The 26,213-nt window shown below is 43.2% G+C and overlaps 2 protein-coding genes across 2 annotated transcripts in view; one reads left to right on the top strand and one right to left on the bottom strand.

Moving 5' to 3' along the window:
* Positions 1 to 26,213, bottom strand: part of LOC139758328 (cyclin-I-like) — a 54,147-nt gene that overhangs the window by 27,388 nt on the left and 546 nt on the right.
* Positions 2,316 to 25,912, top strand: LOC139758325 (uncharacterized). The gene is made up of 4 exons (XM_071679580.1): positions 2,316 to 4,712; positions 18,091 to 18,261; positions 18,775 to 19,396; positions 20,700 to 25,912. Exons 1-4 carry the CDS (start codon positions 3,118 to 3,120, stop codon positions 21,288 to 21,290), a joined length of 2,979 nt encoding a protein of 992 aa, XP_071535681.1. The 5' UTR covers positions 2,316 to 3,117; the 3' UTR covers positions 21,291 to 25,912.

The raw sequence follows: 26,213 nt of genomic DNA, 5'->3' as shown, positions 1-26,213 counted from the left end.
TTAGAATCTTGACCCATCTTTAGCACTCGCTCCTCAAAGTATGCTTAACTCTGTAAGTGATTAAAATCAACTAGCCCCTAACATTTCGAGTTATTACCTTTTTCTCGTGAACTTACGAGTAAGTAACTACCTCATACGGAAACTAGAGTAACGAACAGCTTTTCAAAGTGTTAAACGAAGGGGAATTGCCCCGCCGTACAGTAAAAGAGGTCGATGAAGAAAATGGCTTAAAAATGGCTTACAGGCTGCGGTAACCACGACCCTCTGACAACCAAACAGTTCAGAACCGTGAAGAACATACGGCAGGCAGACTAAGACAGCGGGAAACAGAGGCAGACAGACAGGCATAAACACGCGAGTATTCATGTGTGTGTGTGTGTGTGTGTGTGTGTGTGTGTGTACATGGCAGTGGTGTGTGAAAATAAGACGCACCAGCCTCGCCCTTGCCTCAACATGTTACCGCGCGACAAAACACTACACAACAGGATGCCCCTTTATCATTGACTTTGGCCCTCCAGACCCTCACTGTTACGAACCCTCTACAACATACTCCACTGACTGTGACGTACCAAAGGAGGTAGTACGTTTGCAACTGGGCGTTGCAAGCCCCTCAACCTCACTGTCTTAAACTATTGCCGTCAGTGCAAAATAATACATGCCTTATGTACTGTTCCACTGCTTACATAAATGTACACCGACCTAACCTTTGTGATTTACCATAAGTGCTGTGAGGATGACTCTCCTGTGTGTGGCGGTGGGTTAGGTACAAAAGTAAGTCCTCCAACAGCTGGATACGAGTCCCTATGGACCACAGGTCTCGATATACTCACTGCTCACACATGGGTTACGAGACCTGAAAGCCTCACCACTGCCTCCTTCCTCCCACAAACACACACTCACCACTGCTCCACTCGTTAGCATAATGGCACTGTGTCATGCAACTAGGAGAAAGGCTGGGCCCGTAGGCAGGGTGGGTCGACCCTACGTCCGCAAGACATCTGAGTCGCCTAGAGTCTTAGCATTTTTCACTTCGGTAGAGGAGCACCATTTACTGAGGCACATCACTCGCCTGCCGACCCTGGTTCACGGGAAGGGTCTTAACTTATTTCCATCACAGAGTAAAGGCCGCTGAATTATACCTACAACGATCTTCTATACCTATTTCCCGATGCCTAATGCTATACAGAGAAAAGTTCAGGATCAAAAAAAAAAAAAAGCTGTACGGGGGTTCAACAACGGTGAACCAACAAGAGGACGCTTAATCACCCACAGGTAACTTGTAATTACCTGTCAGCCGTCGAGGCGGTGCTGCCCTCGGGAGGAAAGCTCCCGTTGTTGAGGGAAGGCCGGATAACCCTTGTGACCTGCCACAGTTGACCAGCTGCTGCTCAGCCCCTGCAGCTGACACCTCGACAACACCTGCCCCGAGTCACAGGCCACACCACTAACGCTGGTCAAAGCTGGCCAGTTGTGAGGGGTGGTCAGGTGTGAGGGGTAGTCTGAGGTGGCGTATAATCAGCGATGGGTGATTAACAGCGATGGTTGGTCATGGGTAATACAACTGCTAGGTGACCGAACTTGAACTTAGTTTCGGTCACTTTGGAGGGTCAGGTCAAAGGTCATCTTCACTACCACCTCGATGCCATCCGCCTCTGACATGACCCTTATGGGTCAGTAGACGCGAGGTAATGAACTAAATGGTCCCTTTTGACCAAAGAAAGAGACGTACTCGTCCATTCACACGCAAATCCTGAACCCGACCATTAGAAGTAACTCCACACAGGACAACTGATCTGATGCTGCGTTTGAGATTGCGTGAAGTGGGGAAGGGGAAGGGGTTTATGCCAGGTTTGGTCTGGGTTAAGTCGAGCGGCAGTTTGTCACCTCATTTGCTGGACTACAACAGAATGCTGGGATTCGTACAGTCGTTGTACTAGGCGAAGAACACAGTTTTTTGAATGGTGACGCTGGCAAGCTCCCGTTCAAAGCGTCTCAAGTGAACCGATATCGGGGGATGTTGCACGCTGTGTTCTGCAAAGTATCCGCCATCAAACAAAAACTCTGTGCCTTTTCTACGCACGAATTTCTGTAACATGTAGGACGCTTGAGGGTGGAGTTGGTATCACGCTATTACCTTACATGCCAAGCAGCGACCCCTCGCGGCAAAAATGAACGATAAATCGGAAGAAAAAACAAACTGATATTCAAGGAACACCCGAATCCCTTTCGCGACCAAGAAATACAAAAGAAAGACGGTAAGCAACACAGTCATCACTCACCTAGCATAAGCCTCATTTCTACCGTTATTTTGCGTCTGCAGAACGTGTAAAAATGGAAAGAGTACATTTAGGTAAAAAAAAATCTACTCCTGCTGTTTTAATGGCAAGAGACATAAGTGGAACAAGACAAGTGAAGCCGTCAGCTGACTCGCTGAAAATCCATCTTCTTTCATCTTTATCCCCTTACAAATCTGTCCGTTTCTTGGCGCAAAAACTCTTCAGCTGGAGCAGTCGGATCTGAAGCTGGCGCAAGGAAGGTAAATAATGACTGTGATGAGTGATCAGTTGTGTAAGGTGGCCAGCGGTGAGCCAAGTGTAAGAGGTGACCAAGGAGTGAGGAGTGGCCATGAGTGAGGGATGGCCACGACTGAGGGATGGCCAGCTGCGTGAGGGCATGAGTGGTGGCGGTGGGAGGAGAAGGAGGAGGAGGGGAGCGTTGTCAGCAGCTCTCTGGGCCCACCTCTCGTCGGCACCACTACAGTCGGCTGCAGACCCGTGTCCAACGTACACCTCACAGATCGAGCTCCTCCACTCCGTCCACCACATAACACTCACCCACTGACCTAAACTCCCGTCAACCAAACACATACACTGCGCTCTCCCTGTGAATACCCGCGGTATCCCTGTGTACTACGCCCCAAACAGACCTCAATGCTTGTGACGTGCTGAATCTGAAAACTCGGTATCAGCTGAAAAGAAACAGGAATAATACGAACCGAGAGTGTTAGTGGACAGGAATTACGAATTGGGATAGGCATGGCGTTGGGATACGGGTTCTTGTGAGGCAAATCATATCCTGTTTCAATCCAGCACATCCGTCCTGGAGAAGAGGTCGAGCATGGCGATGTCACAAGTGGCCAGCGGTGGTGTTGGAGGAGGCTGGGGAAGCGGGGGTTCTTTTCTTCCCCTACACCAACCCATCCTACAGCTGCCCATGCCCAGCCCCAGGGCCATCCGCGCAGGCTTTCCCACCTCCGCGCCTCAGCAAAATTCCCCCAACCGCCACTTTGCCAAAGACGAGGTGCAACAACTTTTCTCCGGCCTCCCAGTGTCCGTCGTAAAAACAAGCCATAGACTCAAACAGCAGAGGTGGCCCTCCACGTCAACCACCACCACCACTACCACTACCGCCGCCCCAACCACTACCACCACTAGAAATCCGCGACCAAGGCCTTCCTTCCGCCGTCACGTCAGAACGACGGAAGCTCCGCGGTTCGCCAGTCAGTTTTACCATGGCGGTATCGACAGCCGGGATGACTACGCGTTGGGCCCCGCCGAGGACGACGCCGTGGTACTGCTGGTTGGAGTGTTCAACCTGCTGGCGGTGGTGGTGTACGCCGCCAACAAGTATGTGAAGGGTGAGCCTAAAGGGTTGTCGGAACGCGTGATCAGGTGGCAGGTGCAGAAGGTGCTGGATGAGCTAGTCATCAAGGTACACAGCTCGCAGTATGCGGCCAATTTACTGTCCCGCGCTATGCCGGACAGCGCCTCAGTCATGGGCCGAACTGTGCATCTAAAGGATAGGCCGTCCTGGCTCACCCTGATTAAAACCCACCTGCTGCAGAACACCACCGAGGCCACTAGATGGCTGCAGAAGGCGAAGCAACGCCTCATGACGGAGATCGGGTCGTCGCCAGCAGCCCTGTCGGCTGTGAGGCTTCATCCCAGCATATATGAACCACTGCAGAAACTGTACTTTACCCTGACGGACGAGAGAGCTCTGAACGCCGTGCTGGAGGGCGTTGTGGGCAGCGGGAAGAAGGAAGGGCGCGGCCTGGCCTCCCACACGGTTGACTTGTCCTCCCTACTCAATACCATCAGTCAGCTGAGTCTTGGTCAGCTACAGTCCACCCTGGCGGCCCTGACGGCGCTGGGCCGAGCACAGCAGCGGGTCAACGTGATACCCGCTCTCGCCTCCGTCATGAGGGGCGGCGCCTCAGCCTCCCACACCTCGCCTGGTGAGACCAGGTTCATGACCCACACCCGCCAACCCAGAACGGCCGCCGTCTTACGCCAATACCGTCGCTCTGGGAAGCATGTAACAAGCCGGGAGTCTAGTGCGACGTCGTACGACAACAGGTCCAGAGCGGCGTCACTGGCCAGACCCCGCCGTCATTACAACACTAGGTACGCCCGCCTGCACGACAGCCAAGGCGTGGACGACAGTTCCCGCCGCCCCTCGCAGCAGCAGCAGGTCATGAGGCGTCATGGCATGGTGGAGGACGACAGTTCCCTGGACGCGACTCCCTCGGGCCATTGGACGGACCGATGGTTCTCCCTGGTGACGCAGGTGTCACCGGTGGGGCTCGATATAAGCACACTGTACGCCAGGGCCCGGGCACGACCCACCTGCCTCAGGGCGCTCCTCTGCCGGGCCAACAAGGCCTGGAGGCAAGTGGGACCCGTCCAGGCCGCCCTCACACCCTTCGTCAGGTAAGTTCCCCACCGCAACTCCTCACCTATCATGACATGCCTTCAACAAGTCTGTCGAATATAGTTCAAGTGTACCACACGTGCACTTCATTTGTTATTCCACCGCTGAAGCCACGTGCTCTCACTCTCTTTTGCTCGTGAAAGCTATCTTTTCGTCTCATGATCATTAATAACTGTCCTTCTTAACGTAACCCACAAAAAGGCATACATGGCATTGACAATCGGGTAAATTACAACCACAGGAACTTGTATGCCAAATATGTTAAATATAAGAAGAAAAAACTAATGGTTAATTAACAAAAATGTTGAACCAGACCAAACTTTCCCTCGAACATTCGTCACTCACACAGTCACGTCCAAAAGCAAACGCACAGACGCAAGCACACACACGACGCTCACGCCTACCATACGACCGACAAGTCGTTCGGATCCGTATTCGAATCCCGGAGAGGGCGACAAGCTCACTGCTGTACCAGCCGTTCATCCTCCCCTCTTGGGTTGGTCGCTAAACAAGTACCTGGCACAATCTGTTGGATATAAACTGAGGTATTGCAATTTGTCACAGTGATGCATATGATCCAGTATTTGCTGATAACCATCGTGTTTCATTCTCCTCCGTGGTCATCGGCAAATACTGACGTATATGTAGACTGATGGTGACACCAAACTGAGGCGTAGGGAAACAAGGGTGTAACATGGTTATGGCAGATGATTCCACCGTTACGCTCCGTGACAAAGAATTCCGGGTCTCACAAGACTTCCGTACGTCACTCCTCAAAACCATTGCTTTATCCCACATCTCCTCCAGCCAAAGCGGCCGGTTTCTGGAATTCCCCCCAGCGAATCAACCACTAGAGTCGTGTCATGTTCAAACAGCAACTGACTCACCTTCCAGGACCCCTAGCGTACGTAACCAACTGATCATTCGTATGGAATTAACAAAAAAAAAACATTGAATAAAAAGATACAAGATTATCAGTTACAAAAAGCCTATCAATGTACAGCAGAAATACCACTACAGTCGACAACGCCAATACAAGGATCCAAGGAGTGCACATAACAACAGACATACGTGATCCTAATACGATAATAAATGGGTGGGAGGCAAGACGATCAGGTTAGGGTAGGAGTGGCACCTGTGGTGACTAACTGTGGTCCGGCCCTCACAGTCACCAGCAGGGAGGTACGCCACCCATCCCTCTGTTTGGCTACCTTTCTTCCACTCTTACTTCCCTCTCACCGCCCTCCCAACGTACACTCGCCCACTACATCGCGAGACTGCAAAAACCACCGAAACTGGACGCCAAGTACGAGCACAGAAACCAATCAAAACTGAAATTAAGAGAGCCATTATTAACCGCGTGAGGAGGACGCACCCCGATCGTCACCTTGAAACTAAAACGTCTCGGAGAACTGATCACCTACAGACTGGTAGCCAGCTGCAAGTTGTGATGGACGATCAAAGGAGCGGGATGAACGGGCCCGAGAGCCATCACCGAGCTGGTGCCGGCGGCAGCCAACAAACGTGAGACATGATGTAGACTTGATCCCCATCGCCACCGGTCTCCTCTCAACGGCCAGTCCACAACATGCTCCAGTCTGTCAGGCTTATTATGTTCCTCACCTTACCTACTGCTTCGCCCCGAGTATCTACTTGTGTCTAAATATATCTTCCTCTTTCCTCCCTTCTCCTACAGGTAATATCCTTCGGGAACTCTTCCTCTTATTCATTAATTCATAATTACCACAGGACCCATTTGTATTAAAGAGTCCTGGCGTCACCCAGCACACCTCTAAAGGCTCCTATAGGCTAAAGTTGCGCTGCTTCCAGTAGCAGGGAAATGGAGACTCCTCTGAAGTGAAAAGCTCTTTGACGAGACCGTAATTTCCATTGATACAGCCTCGCCAAAGGAACAATTTCACTGGCAGTGTAACCTCGAGCAGGTGGAAACTTGTAATGCCAAGCTATATATATATATATATATATATATATATATATATAACTTGGAATGCACGGGCATTATCCAACCACACACTCATAATACTACTTATTACAACTGATTGCCATGCTAGGCCCAACCAGCAGGTCCCTGTGTCTTCAGCAAATCTACCGCTACATTCCTCCTGAATGCCTTTGACTTTCAACCACAACACAGTCACCTGGTCAAGCTAACTGTTTAGCATAACGATAGCCACAAACATTACTGCTGAGCCGCCACCCAAGATGATAATCATTCGAGTCAACGAAGTCATTAAAGAGGCCTCGGCCGGACTTCAATCTGCAGAGGAGCCTGCTTCAGGCCTGATGGCAACCACCACAGGAGACCTGAAGACAGAAACCCCGTAATGGATGGGTACATCTGTCCTCCTCCATTCGTTAGCCAGCACACGCCCACCCTGCTTACCTCACTCTTCCTTACACCTCCCTACTACTGCACTAGGTAAAGAACTCAGGATTTCGGCCAAGGATCACCTTCGTCCGCCAACAATGCGTCTCTCACACCACACTTCGCCTTCACTTGGATTCGTTCATATATAATATATAAATGACTTCGAAGTTAACGTGTGTCACTGTTCCGTGAACTGAAGCTGATCTGAATGTCTCTTAACAGGTAGTAGCGCTTCACCCCCAGTGGGCAGCTCAGGTAGAGATAAGTTCAACTAGAAGATCCACATGCACCTGGGAACCTAACCGCACAACCGGTTGTTCTCTGCAAATCTGACTCTGTCTTTCCCATGAAGTCCCATGTGACAAACAGTATTCAGGACGAAGGTTGACAACGCCAGATTGATCCCGAAGCCCCCGAGGACTGACCCGTCCTCTACATGTACATGTACGGAACCCTCAGCCTCCCTCTGCAACTTGCCTCGCGCTCATCTGTCGAGAACAGGTAATGCATAGCCCAGGACACAGCAGGTGGATTGGTGAACAGATCAAACTAGCGAGTGCTGACATACAGTGCTGTAGCATGAATACGTTCCGTGTGAAGATGCGCGTGACGGTGATGACGCCAGAGGTGACGGCGGATATGTGTGTGTGTGTGAACACACATACAGACATTATAACGTTGCCTTGTGGCTCATTAGGCCCGCCCGACACACACTCCCATCCTAGGCTTCGTGACTCCCACAAAAGAGTTTCGCACCGACACTTATCCTCGATGTTCGCCGCTACTTCACTCGGGTAAATACCTACACAAACAATACAGTCATCTGTAAATGACTCATAGTAAATACCCATCAACCTCGCCAATGTCATCAAGGGGGAATTTGAAATCATATACACATATACGGCGTCATGTTTCATACGTAGGTCTACATAACTAACTATCTGGAGTCTCCCGCATCGACCAAACCTAGCTAACAAGGGGGCTTCTCAAGCCTAGATGCCGCAAGAATCACATGATCTAAGCAACGTGATGCAGCATACAGAGTGTTAAGATGTTGAGAGGTCTGTCGGTGTTCACACAAGGGAAGCAACACGCGTCCGGAGAACATGACCCTTCGTCAGGGGCAGCCCTCGGAGCTTACTACCAAGAGCACCACAGTAGACGACCCCTTGGGTATGATCACCTGGCCACCTGACCCGACCCCTGGGTGTCACCAACGCCGACCTCGCCATCGTGTACCACGATGAAATGAACCTTGTATAAAGACTGTGTCGCACCCTGCCTCGGCTACAGGACATGCTTTCGCCTCACCTGGACGACAACTTGTCATGAGGATAGAGCAAAATTCTCATGAGGAACCTGGAGTCACAGTCATGGAAGAGACTGGCGGACCAGTCACGGGGAGGGAACCTACCGGACAGAACAGGCCAAAGGAGAGAGAGAGAGAGAGAGAGAGAGAGAGAGAGAGAGAGACTGTGCCTTCGGACCAAGCAGAGCGTGTCTGGACCGGCTTCGCCTCTGTCTTCCATAACTGTTGTCCACTCGTTACCTACACATAAACACACACACACACACACACACACACACACACACACACACAGCCCGTCCACAACCATACACTAACTCCTCCTACGCCCTTACTACAAGACTGGATCACATACATCGTACACCAGTTTAGAACTGGCTTCACTAAGCGTCATGTGTAACATTTCTATATCATTGGACCCAGTATCTAAATAAAAAAAAAATGATGTTCTTGAGGACTATAAATTACTGCAGGCATGTTCATTCATTCTAGTTTCCAGGGCACAATAAACCGCTTCATCTATTCCAGTCACTCTAGATTCGTCACCCCAGGTCCCAGCCCCTCTGAATTACGGTCAGTCTAGGTTCTAGTCCCCCCCCCCCCTCCCTGGGTCTGCTTCTCATAATGTCACCAACTCCATCAACCCCACCAAACATCACCATCATCCCCTTCAAACGTCCCCATCATAGACATCAACTTGTGGTGACACCGCTGAGATCCACAGGTCGAATACAACCCCCCCCCCCCCCCCTACACACACACACAACGAGCGTACAATAAGGGACGACCCTCGACGACCAATTTCAAAGCGACAAACAACGCAAGGAGACGCGGGGAACGACAAGGAGCCCAAGCCAACACATCCACTGCTACGGAAACGGTAGAATGGAACGACGGGTGTAAAGTCCCGGGAGACGAAGAGGGAAACACCGCCATTACTACCACCAGGATGGACGACGCAACGACAGATGAATCCTTTTATTCCCAGGAGCAATAACGAGTGATGAGCGCCAAAGGGCAGTGTGTGTGTGTGTGTGTGGGGGGGGGGGGGGGATGATCTCCACTTAGGTGGAGGCAGCAGCGTAACCTTCAGCAATTGTTGCGGCGGGCAACCCGTAGCACCACCGGCAAGCTCTGACTGACGCTCTACGCTCCGATCTCTGGCTCTCCCCACCCACACACTCCAGCCGTCTTACTTCCTTCCGATTCAAGGTGATTACCAAGGCGTCTCCAGCTGAGGTACAACTCAGGAATGTTACACACTAAAAAGAGACCTTGATACCTGGCCCCACTAAGTCAGCACGGGACATTCGCTACAAACCTTGAGAGTGTTAATGTCACAATGCAGCAAATACTGCACTACAAACTGCTAGGAACGATCATGCTGCACTGTATCTACGACTATGTTGCTCAAAACGCAGCTTAATTCACTGAGGCACGTACATGCATCGGCTCCCAAGTCGCTTCTGTCTCGAGGCATATTTTGAGAACTAGTAATTGACATTCAACCCGTGTGATTTACTTCCCACCGCATCTGTCACATTCCCAACTCATTTGTTCCCAGCAACAGTTGTCACATTTCTAAACCAAGTCCATTCTTTGCAGACACTTTTTGTCGCATTTCCAACCCATTCATTTCCAGCAACAGCTGCCATTATTCTGAATCAACTCCTTTAACTGAAACCACATCTTACTCTCCTAATTCATTTACTTCCGGCCAAAAGTATCTTATTTCCAGCGCAATAAGTTTATTTCCAACTATGTCTCATTACCAACGCAAACTTTTATTTCCCCCACACGTCTTATTTCCAACGCAACTCTAATGCAACTACATTTTTTCCGATGCAACTCGTTCATTTCCAACCAGATCTGTTATTTCCAATACAAATCTATTTCCGACTTGTCTTACTTTCAACGCAACTAGTTTATTTCCAAGCATGTCTTAATTTCAACGAACCCGTTTACTTCCAATAAAACCTCATATATCTCCAACGCGTTCATTTCTTGCCAACTCGTTTACCTACGGCGAAATTCTTTGTTCTCAACCCCTTCCTACGTATATCTAAACTCACCATGGTTGAATATTAGCACAGTATCCTTTCAACCAGACATGCATTAAGCAATTTCAATATTCATCAGTATGTATTCAAGTCCAACAAAGTAAGAAAATAAAAGTATACCAAATGCGGAGCGATGAATACTTGCATCTTTTTTTTTTTTTTTTTTGTAACCCCGTCATGCGATGAGGCGCTAGACGTGAATAATGCTACCGTTAGTCAACAGATGGCTCTGAGAGTGACACAAGTCTCGCCTACCTGCTGCTGCTACTAATATCACCTCTCAACGGTTGTCATGATCAATTTTCCACTATCACTAACAGATAACGAAGGCTTCTCCATGTTCAACCACCAATCATAAAACAGCTGTGAGTCTGTACTCAATGACAATGGTCATGATATAGTTTTTCACTATCAATTACCGCTAACGAAGCCTTTTCCACATTCAACCACTACTCACAGAACAGCTGTGTCTTGTGTTCCTACTACAGGAAGTAAGTGAATACTTTACCCTAACATTACTCTCCCCTACTCCCCTCGTTCGAACAGTCCACAGAGCAACCATATTCATTCCATCTCCCTCCAAAAAAAATAATTAACTAAATAATAATAATAATAATAAATAATAATAATAATAATAACAATAATAATAATAATAATAATAATAATAATAATAATAATAAATTCCAGGAATACCATGGCTACCGGAAAAAAAATCCCCGATCGCAGTAAACATGCCTGAACGTTGCACGCCTCCACTAAAGCGATCAAGTGATTAACCATTAACTTGTGGGTCACGCGATGAGAACAGGACGACGGTGGTTCCCGGGCCAGCAGACAGCCGCCCGAGCGTCCCAGTTTCCCAGGTTCATATATATTGTCGGTCACTTTACTGCAGCGTCATGTAGCGCAAGGAAGAACGAAGCAGCAACAGCAAGAGCTGTATTACATGACAACACACATACGAGAAGTGGACGCCACATATCACATAACGGTACCTTCAGACGGTAATGTTACTCCGCTAACAGCAGAAAAAATGTAGCAGCAGGATACTGTAGCCCAGCAGATGGTAACATAATGATGACTCCGTCATAACAGAGGGCAACAGAACTTAAATATGAAGACATCATAGTAGCAGCATCACATATCTGTAATAACTAATATATATCGAGCCGAACACTGATCCTCCAAATATCTCATAGCAAAACATTGAAATTTTTTTTTAAATCCTAAAATACTGTTGAAATCCATCCAACAATATTACAGAACTCCGCCAAGTTCTAAACTTGAGGTCAGCCATTTCTAACACGAAAATCGGACAGCAATTGAGACTCTGACCAATGATTACTTATATGTGATTACTGTTTGTACGTTGCCCCGTCTCTTAACCCTACATATATGTACTACGTCTTTAGTCCTATGTATGTATGTATGTATGTATGTATGTATGTATGTATGCATGTACACGCACAAACACACACACACCCAAGCATATTTTCTCAGACCAGCCCCTAAGGGAGGATGAACAGTTGGGTGGACTGAGGACCGGCTGCCGCAACCAGGATTCGAACCTGTGCAGGTTTGATCCCAATGGGAAGATGATTCCGTACCAGCCCCACACCCCAAGGCCCGAACAGAGCAATACCCCGCCCCCCACTTGCTATTCTAATTACTTGAGATAATGTACGACTAGGAGTGGTAACGACTACGTACAAGCTATTACTATACAAGAATGTAATCTTCAGATGTACTAACTCACAAAAGTTGTTTACTTCTGGTGTGCATAAGGGGTATACAAACCTTAAACACTCGAGGAAGTATTCCAGAAATATACAGAAGCACCGGGAGGAAACCCCAATGTAATACCTAACAAGCATATAAGTTTAAGATGCAATGGCACGCAAGGTTATAAAAAAATCTTTGGTAGACTACCATGCAAGGGTTTAAGCATCAGACGTAATACGCGTATATCCCATCCGGACTTATACATTGCTATAAACATATGCACAAACCATACAGGGGTTAAACTTTGGTATACTACCGCAGAAGGATATAAACATCGTGTATACAACAGGGGTTAAACTTTGGTATACTACCGCAGAAGGTTATAAACATCGTGTATACAACAGGGGTTAAACTTTGGTATACTACCGCAGAAGGATATAAACATCGTGTATACAACCATGTAATATTCATTTGTACTGTGATACAAGGCCGTATACCTCATAAGTACTACTGTGCAGAGATGTATCAACAAAGATCAAAGTTTGTTCGGCAAAGTGTGTCGAAAACGAAAGGTTTCAAATCTTCATGACCAACTTCGACAATAATATCACTTACTATGCTTTTCTGTCTAGTGGGAAAACAGCAGGTGAACAACTACATGATGAGAAAAACATGTAACCTTAATGTGGATCTTGACATTCCTGATAATCCAAACACTACTTCTGTTTTGAAGTGTGTGTGTGTGTGTGTGTGTGTCACATGAGCAATGGACTGAGACACGCCATATTTTCATTTTCATTGTGTCGATGGCCACACCGTTACCGACCGCCACCATGGGAACCCCAGCACTCACTTGGTATCATCAACTGCCGCTTCCCGCCTCTTCGATTAAGACACCGCTTGGTAACACTTCATAGAAACGATTACTTACACCAAGCCCCTTCTACACTAACACCCCCGTGTTAGGAACCACACAACCCCACTCAGTACCATATAGCTACAACCTTTTGGTTTAGGGCGCCGTACAAGACTTGGTTTAACACTTGCCACTACTGGCCGGGATCAAATTACTACACGAGTTATTTACACCTTACGGGCTTGCAGTAGCCTAAAAGATAGGTTCCTCAACACGTCTACCCAGTTACTGCTTAACTGTTATATTCCTTTAATCCAAATACTGGCAAATTTCTTTTTTTCATTTCACAACTCACTGACGGCTCACAAGTTTCAGAATACGCTGGCAAGATGCCATCGTGCAAGTGGCGAGAACGTGCGATGACCGTTACCTTCCTCAAACCTTCTACACGTTTTCGTATTTAGATAAACCAGCTGCCGCCGCTCATGTTATTCGCCACAGTAATGCAGTGTGTGTCCAGAGCCAACACGGTAGGCACTTACCAGTGTTAAAAAAAAAAAAAAACGCTGGAGATTAACTATCGCGACTGAATAGGATAAAAGCCGGCCAAGTCGAGAGATGTTTGTGCAAGGCGCGTGAAGCTGCTCCTAATGATTGGAACACGAGGATGGAGTTCACAAAAAGTCATGCACGCGTATCAACTATCGAAAGGCAGCTAGTTCACAGCTGTTCATCCTCCCCTTCAGGACTGGTTGATTAATGGGTATCTGGCGCATTCTGGGGTGTGTAAGTGTGAATACCAACGCAGAATTAAGACCTGGTATACATAAAAGGTAAAAAAAGGTGGGGGGGGGGGGGCGCAAGTGTGCAACTCTCCAGTAAAGCACAAAGTAATGAAAAAAAAAAAGCACATGAAAAACGCACGTCGTGAAATGTCTCTCTTCAATTAGATATCCATCCCTCCCATTTCGCCTCAATAACGCCAATATTTTAAGGTGACTAAATGGAAAATTGAGTCTTCTTTTTCGACATACGACCGCAACTAAAATACTTCTTAGGTGGTGCTTGTACGTGCAAGACGCAGTACAAGATCACTCCTATCACCATGATCATATATATATATACACATATATATAATACTTTGTCGCTGTCTCCCGTGTTAGCGAGGTAGCGCAAGGAAACAGAGAAAAGAATGGCCCAGACCATCCACATACATATGTATATACATAAAGGCCCACACACGCACATATACATACCTATACATTCCAACGTATACATACATATACATACACAGACATATACATATGTACATATTCATACATGCTGCCTTCATCCATTCCCGCCGAATGTGGCTTTTGTTGTCTTTTCCTAACACTACCTCGCGCGCAGGCTGGGGGAGGGTGTGCCATTTCATTTCATATATATATATATATATATATATATATATATATATATATATATATATATATATATATATATATATATACGCTCAAATCTACAAACTACTACCAACACGTAAGCAAATAAAACCACAGCAAACAAGCGGAAGCATCAGTAAACATGCACCAACACAAATATACCAGCACACGGTCATCGCAAATACAATAAAATGCATACATATTTTCGTGCACTTTACTTGAACAACGTGGGGTAAAGCAAAGTTGGGGTACCCGCCAGATGAAAGCACACTATAGTACATTCTGCTTCATGCAGAACGTGTTGTGTATAGGAGGGAATGTGGTGCGGGGAAGATACCACAGAGCCTCACAAACCATTCCAGTACAACGGGAACACCACGAAAACTTCCTTTGCATAAAAAATAAAAACCAGTACCTGTAACACAAAACACAAGTGGGACATAAAGTTTTATCATATATCCGCACCAACTGGCAAGGCAAGCACACGCCCATCTCTTCCCACACTTCCAAATGGGAAAGGTATAATTAAAATGGCAGCACGATGAAACACAAATTTCCATATGTGCGGAACATCCGCACAAAATTCACGAAATGGTGCCCTAAAAGCGTGGACAGCTCTCCCATACAGAACAAATATGTAGGTGATTAAAGAGCAATATGTGGGTGAGGCATGGAACTATGTGTATACTCCCCATTTCCTGTGTAATTACACACACCAATATGAAGGCGGTCACTATACACACATACATTCACACTGGGAAAACCAGGGCCAAGCACGCACAAGGGAGACGTGAATCAGCTTAACATGAGCCTCCTGGGCCCGTCTCACGGTCTGATGCCTTGGGGATTAACCAAACACTCACCATTTACCTTGTAACATCTGCCGCAGTCAACAATCAAACTGAACCACTTACACAAGAAATGCAGTATTAGTCCATGCAGTAACAACAGCTTTCAGGAATAAGTGACCTTCAGAAAGGTAAAAGCACAGTCCATGCCAATACATATTTCAAGAAATTGTTTGGTTTTACAAATGCATCGTAATCACTAATTCTCAAAGCAATGCCATTTACAGGCTTTACTACTCCTATCTTCGTCACAGTAAAAAAAAAAAAAAAAAAAAAAACTGCTCTAGATAAAGCACAACAACGAATTAAATTATCTAAGAGAAAAACTGCTTTTACTAAGACATCACTACGTATCACACTTATGAAACTTAATTACAAGTATTACTTGTCATACAAAATACGTGGGAACTACTTTGCCAACTCGTATGCTACGGTGAAGGCAGTCTGAGGTCAGGGAACCAGGGAACATCACTGCTAGATGTTTGGTAAGACTAACTTATTTGAATATGTAAGCCAAAACTTTCCATAGAATTCAACATGGAGATGAAGATCTTGTTCTGTCCCAGTGGACTTAGCGAAAATTAAAACTGATATCATTATGGTAAAGACAATAATACAGTGGTAAAAATAAACTACTCGTTACAATAGTTTAACTAACCGGTGGCAAAGTCTAAAAAAAAATGACAAAGATTTATGTTTATTTCATTTCTATGTGAGTTTAACTTGGAGAAAACTAAGTAAAGCTCAAACTAAAGATTCAGATTTGTCAAACTACATCCTCAAATCTCCATCAATAAGCAGTCACACAAACACAATCAGGACACGCTACACCACCACACCTTCCTTAATTTCTGACCCTACTAAAGTTCTCTCAACTGGTAGTAAAATTTTTATGTGAATTAACAAGGTCTATGTCACATATGTATCCTGCATTATATTAGTCTCTATTCCCCACAAGGCAAATCATTAACTCTATTACACAAGTGATCTAATTCATTTCCACGCAGTAGGAAGCATTACAACGTACACCGTAAACCTACTGGCTGGAGGATACTCCATGTGCTCCGTGCTAACATGTACATCCGCTGCAGTGCCTGCTACGTCCGCTGCAGTGAACCAATAACAAATCAACTGCCGTATCAGGAAGCGATGGACATGCATCACACGCCTTACACTTATGTAAGACAGTGGTATTAGCAAAGCATGTATACCCAACCATTCACCGGGAATCACTTAAATGACCACGTCATGCTTGGATAACAAATAAAAGCTCTTCTCTCTGCAAGACAGAGAAATAACAACAGGACCCGTCAGAGCACATCATCGTAGACATCACCAGTGATACATTTTCCCTGCTGTAACAATCACGGATTGCCATCGGCCAGACGTTCTCAAATCAATTTACTTTTGTTCATATCCTGAGGAAGTGATAACTTATTTCCAATGCTCTTTCGATCACTAAACATTAACGGGTTGGGGTCATGATATGTGTGTGGGGGGGACGCACCAAGAGATTTACGTGATGGCCAACTACTTAAAACAAGCATTTCAATGGCACTACTCGTTGTAACCACAATTTCAGTCGACACTCCCTGAAAAATGACAAAATTCTATTCGATATACAAGGGTCGACGTTCTGTCCATGGACTGACCCAGGGTGAAAGAAAATATTTGCCTTGGGAAACCTTGATAGGTCTGTAGGGCCTGGTTTTGAACAGGAAGCTGTGATTTTCGCGAACTGCACACGACAAACGAGAATGGATGTGAGCGAATGGGACCTTTATACATATATCCTTCCCTCTTTTAAGAATTGCATTACGAGAGGGGGAGGTTTCCAACCCTCCACTTCCGCTCCCTTTTGTCACCTTTTATGACATGAAGGTAGAATTTTCTCCCGTACTCCTAGTGCTATCTTACTAATAAAGGAAACAGCAACCAAGTATGAAAATATAAACATATGTATGTATGTGTGTGTATATATTTGTAAGTCTTACCAGAGTCTGCCTGCATTAGGTTACACTGTGAGTGGCGTTACTTTGGTTGGGCTGTATCACTGGAAGTACATTCTCATCAAAGACCTTTTTGCTCCAAAAAGGCACATTTCAATTACAAATGACTACAATTATTTTGAGCTGCAAATACTGTAATGGTAATACAAATTCAGTAGTTTCAGATTTTGCTGCTTACTATCAATGTAATACATCCCACACACCTACTTTTTACTCCATAGGTAAACAGTCACATGGCTTAAAAGTGCAGGTCATACACAAAATTAGTCTCCTGATCAATTAATACAGAAAAAAACTGCAAGTGTGTACAGTACAGTTTTCTGCAACAATAACCATCCACATTTCACTACATCTGACACTCTACTTCACGGCATAGCTTAACCTTCTTGGGAAAGAATACATCAGCATATTACAATATTTTGACATGGTGTGGGAAAGGGGTGCAATGGGTTGCAAACACTGTCACCCCTTTTTAATGGTAAAGAGGGGTTGTGATGGTTGTAACCTCCTCCTCTAGTTCGCTTGGTGGGAAGGGGAGGGGATGTAAAGGGTTCCAACCCTTACCAACTCTTTTCATGAGGAAGGGCAACCCTGACCATTTCCCAATATAAGAAAATGTTGTAAATACATAATGTATGAACACCATACATTAAAGCTATTTTGAAATGAGATAGCAGCTTGCTTCCACTGCACTCTCAACATGTCATACAGTTTTTAACATGAAAATTGTTGTAGAGACTCTTGCTAACACTGTGTGTCTTTCCTACAGCGTGGTAGTGAGCTGGGTACTGGAGGACATGGCACCACATTCTCTTGGGGACTCTCTCATTGCTGTTCGAGCTGGCTGGATGGGTAAGGACTGTACCCATCTCTACCCAGAATGCCCCCTACATCCAGACCCTCATCCTGCTGCCAAAGAGGCCATCACATTTTTCTCTAGGTACTGTGACACACAATATATATATATATATATATATATATATATATATATATATATATATATATATATATATATTCAATGAAGTAATACCTGGCCTAAGAGACTTGCTTTACTAGTTCAGTACTTCTAGGGGAAATAATGTATCTAACCTGAACTGATAAATTTTGGTAAATTTGGTCAAATGATTTTGGAGCAACTTCATGCACCAATTTCCCTTTCTACCAAATCAGTTCTATGCAACATGACAGCTCATACAAAAGCTCCTTCAAAAAAGACTATTCATCTGATGATAAAGCTGAACACTTATTCTTTTCAGCTTTTCAATTCAAAAATTATAAATCATAATAAGCCCTCTTTCTCATTTCCTGTCACATGTTCAAAATGTGTTCTTTGGCTTTAAATGTAAATAATTTTTTGGTGTACAATGCTACACAGAGAGATATCAGACCAGCTGTATCACCATTACAATCATTTTTATCAATCACTCGATTAATTTTCAATTCACATTCTCAGGTTACAGTATGCAGCTACTCAACCCCCCAAGCATTCCTCTGCTTTGGGAACTCGCTCTTCACAAGACTCAAAGATACAGAACACAGCAACGGACCGCATGGACTCCTCTGCTTCACAACACTTGCCTTTCTCATCTAACAGAGATGACCTTCATGTTACCCATGCACCACACCCCCAGTACTTGCCACGTCATCCTATAGACATGTCCAACTCCCAGCGACCACCTCATAACTACCGGCCATCAGAAACTGAGTTACCACAACATTCAACCAAGCAACTGTATGGGGATGGTGACTCAAGCAGTAAAAATGCTGCAGCATCATTCCAAGCTTATTATGATCGTTATGGAGGTCTGGGACCAATGTCTGTCCCTGGGTCAGAGTACAGCTCTAAGTATGGACAAATGGATGGGGAGGACAATCAAAATTTGGATGAACTGTATGAGAAGTATGACAGCCAAGCTTCAAGTTCTGTTGAAGGAACAATATCTGATTCTAACAGTGTGTCAGGAATGGCACTCCAGGACCTTCCAACTGGCAGTAGTCCACAGGTCTGGGAAAAATTCTTCAAGGCAGGACTCTATGGTTCTAACATTCAACAAGCACCACAACAAAATCAAAAGGTAAGCTATACCCAACAATGAGAACACAGCAAATTTCTTCAGGTACCTATTCTTACAATATACAGAATCTTTCATACACTAATGATGTACATTACCTTATTTATAAAAAATCCATTCTACAAAATGGAAATGGCATCTAGTGAAATTCGAAAAAATGTTCTGCATTTCTGAATAGTACATGTATGTTAAAAACCTTATGGTGATAATCTAAATCATCTACATGAAATCCATTTCCCATAATGTTTCTGTTATCCCTTTAAAGCTGATTCAATGCAAATTTAACATTTAAGTTACTGAAGTTTGAAATCAATATAATATTACAAAGATGCCATGCACTAAATTATACATCTTTTCATTAACAGTATGTACCAGACAATGAATGTTCCAAATGTCCTAAAACATCTTAAAAGAATAACTGAAGGAAAATAGATTCATATATCTCTTGGGAGAAGAGTATGTTAACCCTTTCACACATCATTAGATTTTAGGATGTACAGTTCTCATTTCTCCTGAAAAAAAATTGGTCTTAAATTGATCATATATATATATATATATATATATATATATATATATATATATATATATATATATATATATATATATATTCCACAAAGGCCCAGTCCTCTGTTCTTAAACGCTACCTCGCTAACGCAGGAAATGGCGAATAGTTTAAAAGAAAGAAATAAATAAATATATATATATATATATATATATATATATATATATATATATTACTTTTCCATATCCCTGGGGATAGGGGAGAAAGAATACCTCCCGCGTATTCCCTGCGTGTTGTAAAAGGCGACTAAAAGGGAAGGGAGCAGGGGGCTGGAAATCCTCCCCTCTCTTTTTTTTTTTTTAATTTTCCAAAAGAAGGAACAGAGAAGGGGGCCAGGTGAGGATATTCCCTCAAAGGTCCAGTCCTCTGTTCTTAACGCTACCTTGCTAATGTGGGAAATGGCGAATAGTATGAAAGAAAGAAAGGATATTACTTTTCCAACCTGAAATAACCATCAAGTTTATGTATCTAGCATTATAATTTCTTGAACACAACATTGAACATTAGAAATAAGATTTTCAAAAAACAATGTGTAAAATTTATGGTAGAGGTTTCATGAGCACGACAGTAAAAATGAAGACTATGGTTCTGTATGCAGTTAATATATTTCAGAATAATCAAAGAACATATCTGATTAAAATTCAAGCATTCTATAAGCAATATATTAATTCAAATTAGAATAACTGAAAATCTGAAGACTTAAATATATTCAGTTTTCTTATGATACCACTTGTGGCTTTTCAGGAGGAGTCTACAAACAAGTCTAATCCTATCATGTCATCTCACCTCCATCCAAATCTGAAAAGACAGTCCATCTACAGCCTCAACAAGATGGGTACGTTACTTCCTCAACATTTCTCCAAGAATAACGTCAACCATGATCACTTAAAGTCTCCTCGAACAAACAGACCTGCCAGGCCCTACTTGAGATTAAAGCAAAGGCAACAGCAAACCACACAAGCTCCTTCCAATACTCTAACTCAGTCGTCAGCAACACCATTAATCAAGAAATACAAATATGGATTACGACGTGGTCTACCAGCTGGCAATGTAAATGGTTATAATTCATACATAAGTAACAGTCATCTGCACCAGCAACATAAGCCCTGGTATGTTTATACAACTCGTCCAAAATACAGGCCCACTCCCCTTTCAACTACAACCACAACAACAACAACCACACCCAAACCAACAACCCATCCACTAAGTTCAAAGGATGTTGCTCCATTTGGCCCAGAAGATGCTGTAACAGATGTACTTCGAAATGAACTTTTATTTGAGTATATACGTGACAGACAGGGTTCTATTCCACTGAATGATAAAAGAAGTTTATGATGAATTTTTCTTCCTATAAAGGTATACTGTCCGTCTACTTAGGTGCAATGTGATAAAACAGATGTTTTGGTGTGGGCATTAAATATTCCAGGGGCTGCATACTGAATGCTTTTGACCAGAAGAGTGTGCCTGTTAATTCTCTAAGTAATCAAGGAACATGTAGTATGTTCTCTATATTCTCCAGAAAGCTGATATTTATAGTACCATACATTTTAGTCAAATCTTAATAATTTTCAGGACATGAAATCTTTGCTAAGAAAAAAATATTCAGTATTACAATTATACAAAAATATTCAGTATTACAATTATACTTATATATCATAGAGTACTATAGTACTAAAATCTAAGTGAAGTATTTGTTAAGCCTGATACTTTTTTTTATATAAAACTTATATCTCAGGAATATAAAAAGTGACAGGAAAATTGCAAGGACACCAAGTGCAAACTGATATCTCAACCTAAGCTGAGATATAATTGAAAGAAGTGGTTATTTTTCATTGAAGTGACAAAAGACACTCATATGAAATAAAAAACTGATAAAATGAGAATATAAGTGACTTTTTTTGTTGATGAAAAGATGGGAAAACTTCAGGTGTGTAATGAGATCTTTCCTGACAATGACTTGTTCTTGGTGCTGACAATAAAAAGACTGCTTGTGATCCTTGAATTTTGACTTCTGGCTTTAAACAACTGTAATTTATCCATTTTCCTCACCAGCAATGTAACAGTTAGCTAAAGTTAGTGTTGTCCAGTGCCAAGCATATTAACGCTGAGCCAGCGCCTTATCCTGATATAAAATGTCACTTGCAATGCTAAGAATTTTTTAAATCACCAATGTTCCTAACTGTATGAAAGATTTGCAGTGGGCTACAATAACCTACAACTGTATATAGTGATGGTTAAACGTATGTAATGAATATCATGCTAGTAGAGTAAGACTAAAGCTACCTTTCTGCTTAGAAAATCCACTATTGTCACCATAACCAAACTAACTGAGAGGTGTATATGATATACATCTCGACAAGAAAATGACTCATTTGAGAATATTTTTCTTCGAAGTGATGTCTGTGTTCTGATCAATTCCCAAATCATATCATATATTATCCCTTTGTGTTATAACATCTGTATCATCTCTGAACTGGATGAATAATTTTAAACTATAGACAGAATGACTACAGCATAAATGACATCAGGTGTAAATGCCTGACTTTGTGACTATATTACTGACAGGTGTAAAAGTGTGCCTCCATCAGTGTGAAAAGAGAGACTGTTGCATTGCAGAATGAATGAACAGAATGAATGAGCCACCTTTGCTTAAAGTATCAGGATATGGTTATTTGGAAAAGACAACTAAGCAGAGAGACCATTCACATCAAGGTGCAATAAACAGTGCATACATGAAGCTAAATAATTACAGCATTGTAAACTCATAATGCAAAGGCTTCCTTTCAACCTTACTGATACTAGCATAATGTAAATGTAACCATATCAGTGAACTACATAAACATTATAAGAACAAATAAAGATACATTATATTAAACAGCAAAAAGCTAAATATAATTTTTTCCTAGTGTGATAAACTGTTAATGGGCATTCACCTCATTCCTTTAATAAAAAGTATGTTAAATATACTTATGCATTCATTTCATATTTTTCCTGGCAAAAAAAAGGGCATAGGAAATAACTTCCAATGATAAAGTTCTGTTCAGATAAAAGAGCTGGTAAGGTGAGATAATCCAAGTCCAACATTTACCTCTAACTTTAGAGCAAATCTCAGAAATTTTTCTCTCCTCTGTGGTTGGTCCCTGAGGATATTTGGGATTAGGACTCAACCTCCTCTCATCAGTTTGGTAAGGAGGTACAAGCTCACGTTCATCCTTTGCAAATGAACGTAAATGTATCCACAGTGATTCCTCATTTCAGGCTTGACAATGGCCATTCAACAACTGCCACAAGGCTTTCAAAACAAACCCCCTCCTACCAACAACTCAGAACCGGCATTTTTCCCTGTTAATGTTCACTGCAGTGACAGCCAGTTTTTAAGATTTGTATCCTTTCATTTCCAATGTTTATGAATATTTCTTCTTACAGTTAATTGAAGTTAATTTTTTTTATATTTTCATATCTTATTATACTTAGTCGCCATCTCCTGCATTAGTGAGGTAGCACAAGGAAACAGATGAAAGAATGGCCCAAGCCACCCAAATACACATGTATATACATGTACATATACATACCTATACATTTCAATGTATAAATACATATACATACACAGACATATACTTGATTGTAGTTTCCCACTTCAGCACAGTAGAGCCATGAAACACCCACTCATATATACATATACATAAACGCCCATACAAGCACAGATACATACATAAATACATATCAACATATACACATATATGCATACAAAGACACGTACATATTCATACTTACTTGCCTGCATCCGTTCCTGGTGCCACCTCGTCCAGCAGGAAACAGCATCACTAATCCCTACTTCTGCGAGGTAGTGCCAGGAAAAGACAAAAAAGGCCACATTTGTTCCCACTCAGTCTATAGCTGAACTAGGGCATGTGAAACATCTGGTGTAAACCATGGAAAGGTCTGTGGGGCCTGGATGTGGATAGGGAGCTGTCGTTTTGGTGCATTACACATGAAAACTAGAGACTGAGTGTGAACAAATGTCCAAAGCATCTCAAAATGTCCATATTAATTCTGTATCATTCATTCAATCTATAAATGTTTCCACTATTATCAACTTTCACTATATCATTCTTACTTAAACTGAACACCAAATAAGTTTCTGTAAGATTTCCCCCTCTCCATCTTCTTCTCCTTCCAATATAATTCATTAAAGGCATTATGATACCTAATATAGATTTTTCCCCCAGTTCATCTTTCTAAAATTACCTCTAGAGAGTCCATGTCTTGTATGAATACCACTGTATTAACCCACTGACTGCTGATAAGCTATATGCATGATGTACTTCTGGCAGCTCATTGTGAGAGTGCTGTCCATCATCTGGTCATTTTGAAATACCAAGCACAGTAAATGGCAGATTAGTGAGTCAGGAAACAATGAAAGTGAGCTCAAATATTTTTAAACTCACTGAGTCAACAACCATCAAAAGGTCATGTAGCAAAGTACTTCATTTTTGCAGTGACCAAGTAGCAAAGAAAATGTATATAATTAATGTACACAGATTTATACAGATGTATACAGTGAATGTAGGTATGCAGCAGGGGTGTGTGATGTCTCCATGGTTGTTTAATTTGTTTATGGATGGGGTTGTTAGGGAGGTAAATGTAAGAGTTTTGGAAAGAGGGGCAAGTATGAAGTCTGTTGGGGATGAGAGAGCTTGGGAAGTGAGTCAGTTGTTGTTCGCTGATGATACAGCGCTGGTGGCTGATTCATGTGAGAAACTGCAGAAGCTGGTGACTGAGTTTGGTAAAGTGTGTGAAAGAAGAAAGTTAAGAGTAAATGTGAATAAGAGCAAGGTTATTAGGTACAGTAGGGTTGAGGGTCAAGTCAATTGGGAGGTAAGTTTGAATGGAGCAAAACTGGAGGAAGTAAAGTGTTTTAGATATCTGGGAGTGGATCTGGCAGCGGATGGAACCATGGAAGCGGAAGTGGATCATAGGGTGGGGGAGGGGGTGAAAATCCTGGGAGCCTTGAAGAATGTGTGGAAGTCGAGAACATTATCTCGGAAAGCAAAAATGGGTATGTTTGAAGGAATAGTGGTTCCAACAATGTTGTATGGTTGCGAGGCATGGGCTATGGATAGAGTTGTGCGCAAGAGGATGGATGTGCTGGAAATGAGATGTTTGAGGACAATGTGTGGTGTGAGGTGGTTTGATCAAGTAAGTAACGTAAGGGTAAGAGAGATGTGTGGAAATAAAAAGAGCGTGGTTGAGAGAGCAGAAGAGGGTGTTTTGAAATGGTTTGGGCACATGGAGAGAATGAGTGAGGAAAGATTGACCAAGAGGATATATGTGTCGGAGGTGGAGGGAATGAGGAGAAGTGGGAGACCAAATTGGAGGTGGAAAGATGGAGTGAAAAAGATTTTGTGTGATTGGGGCCTGAACATGCAGGAGGGTGAAAGGAGGGCAAGGAATAGAGTGAATTGGATCGATGTGGTATACCGGGGTTGACGTGCTGTCAGTGGATTGAATCAGGGCATGTGAAGCGTCTGGGGTAAACCATGGAAAGCTGTGTAGGTATGTATATTTACGTGTGTGGACGTATGTATATACACATGTATGGGGGTGGGTTGGGCCATTTCTTTCGTCTGTTTCCTTGAGCTACCTCGCAAACGCGGGAGACAGCGACAAAGCAAAAAAAAAAAAAAGATTTATATAAATAGTGCACATAAACATATACGTCATGATTGCATAGTGATATGTATATGTGCGTATTTTGCCAAAACTGGGATAATTGTCTTGTAGTACTGCTGCCTGAGTGTTTATCAATTTGAAAAGCTCACCACACATAAACATAAGTAATTTACTGTGTTAATATATGTAAACATAATTTTCTTCATACAAAAACTCCCTTCTAAAAGGAAGACAAAAAAAATATGAAAATTACTTCAAAATTCACTGAAAAATGCCACAGTATGTACACACTAAATATCCAGAGAAGAGCAGTCAATGCATTAAACGCATCAGTTGTAAAAAACAAATTCCTTGCTTTCACTCCCCTTTACTTAATTTTGAATGATATCCTCACTCTCCTTAAGCTAATTTCAAATGATTCTCTCTCATTGTTCTAAGAAACCACATTCTTTTTGTGAACAAAATAAGTGATACATCAAAACTCAGTATCATAAAACTCCTGCACTACTGTATTTTATATTATACCAAATGAAAATAAAGAAAACTATGCATACATATTAGAGCAACATCACATGAGGAAAACAA

The sequence above is a fragment of the Panulirus ornatus genome, chromosome 30, assembly GCF_036320965.1.
Source record: "Panulirus ornatus isolate Po-2019 chromosome 30, ASM3632096v1, whole genome shotgun sequence".
In the NCBI taxonomy this organism is placed as follows: domain Eukaryota; kingdom Metazoa; phylum Arthropoda; class Malacostraca; order Decapoda; family Palinuridae; genus Panulirus; species Panulirus ornatus.
This window is presented reverse-complemented; position numbering and strand designations above follow the sequence as displayed.

Coding starts and splice junctions, on each gene's coding strand:
- LOC139758325 (XM_071679580.1), top strand. CDS start 3,118: ATGGCGATGTCACAAGTGGCCAGCGGTGGTGTTGGAGGAGGCTGGGGA. Junction 4,713..18,090: donor GCCCTCACACCCTTCGTCAG/GTAAGTTCCCCA, acceptor TCTTTCCTACAG/CGTGGTAGTGAGCTGGGTAC. Junction 18,262..18,774: donor GCCATCACATTTTTCTCTAG/GTACTGTGACAC, acceptor TCACATTCTCAG/GTTACAGTATGCAGCTACTC.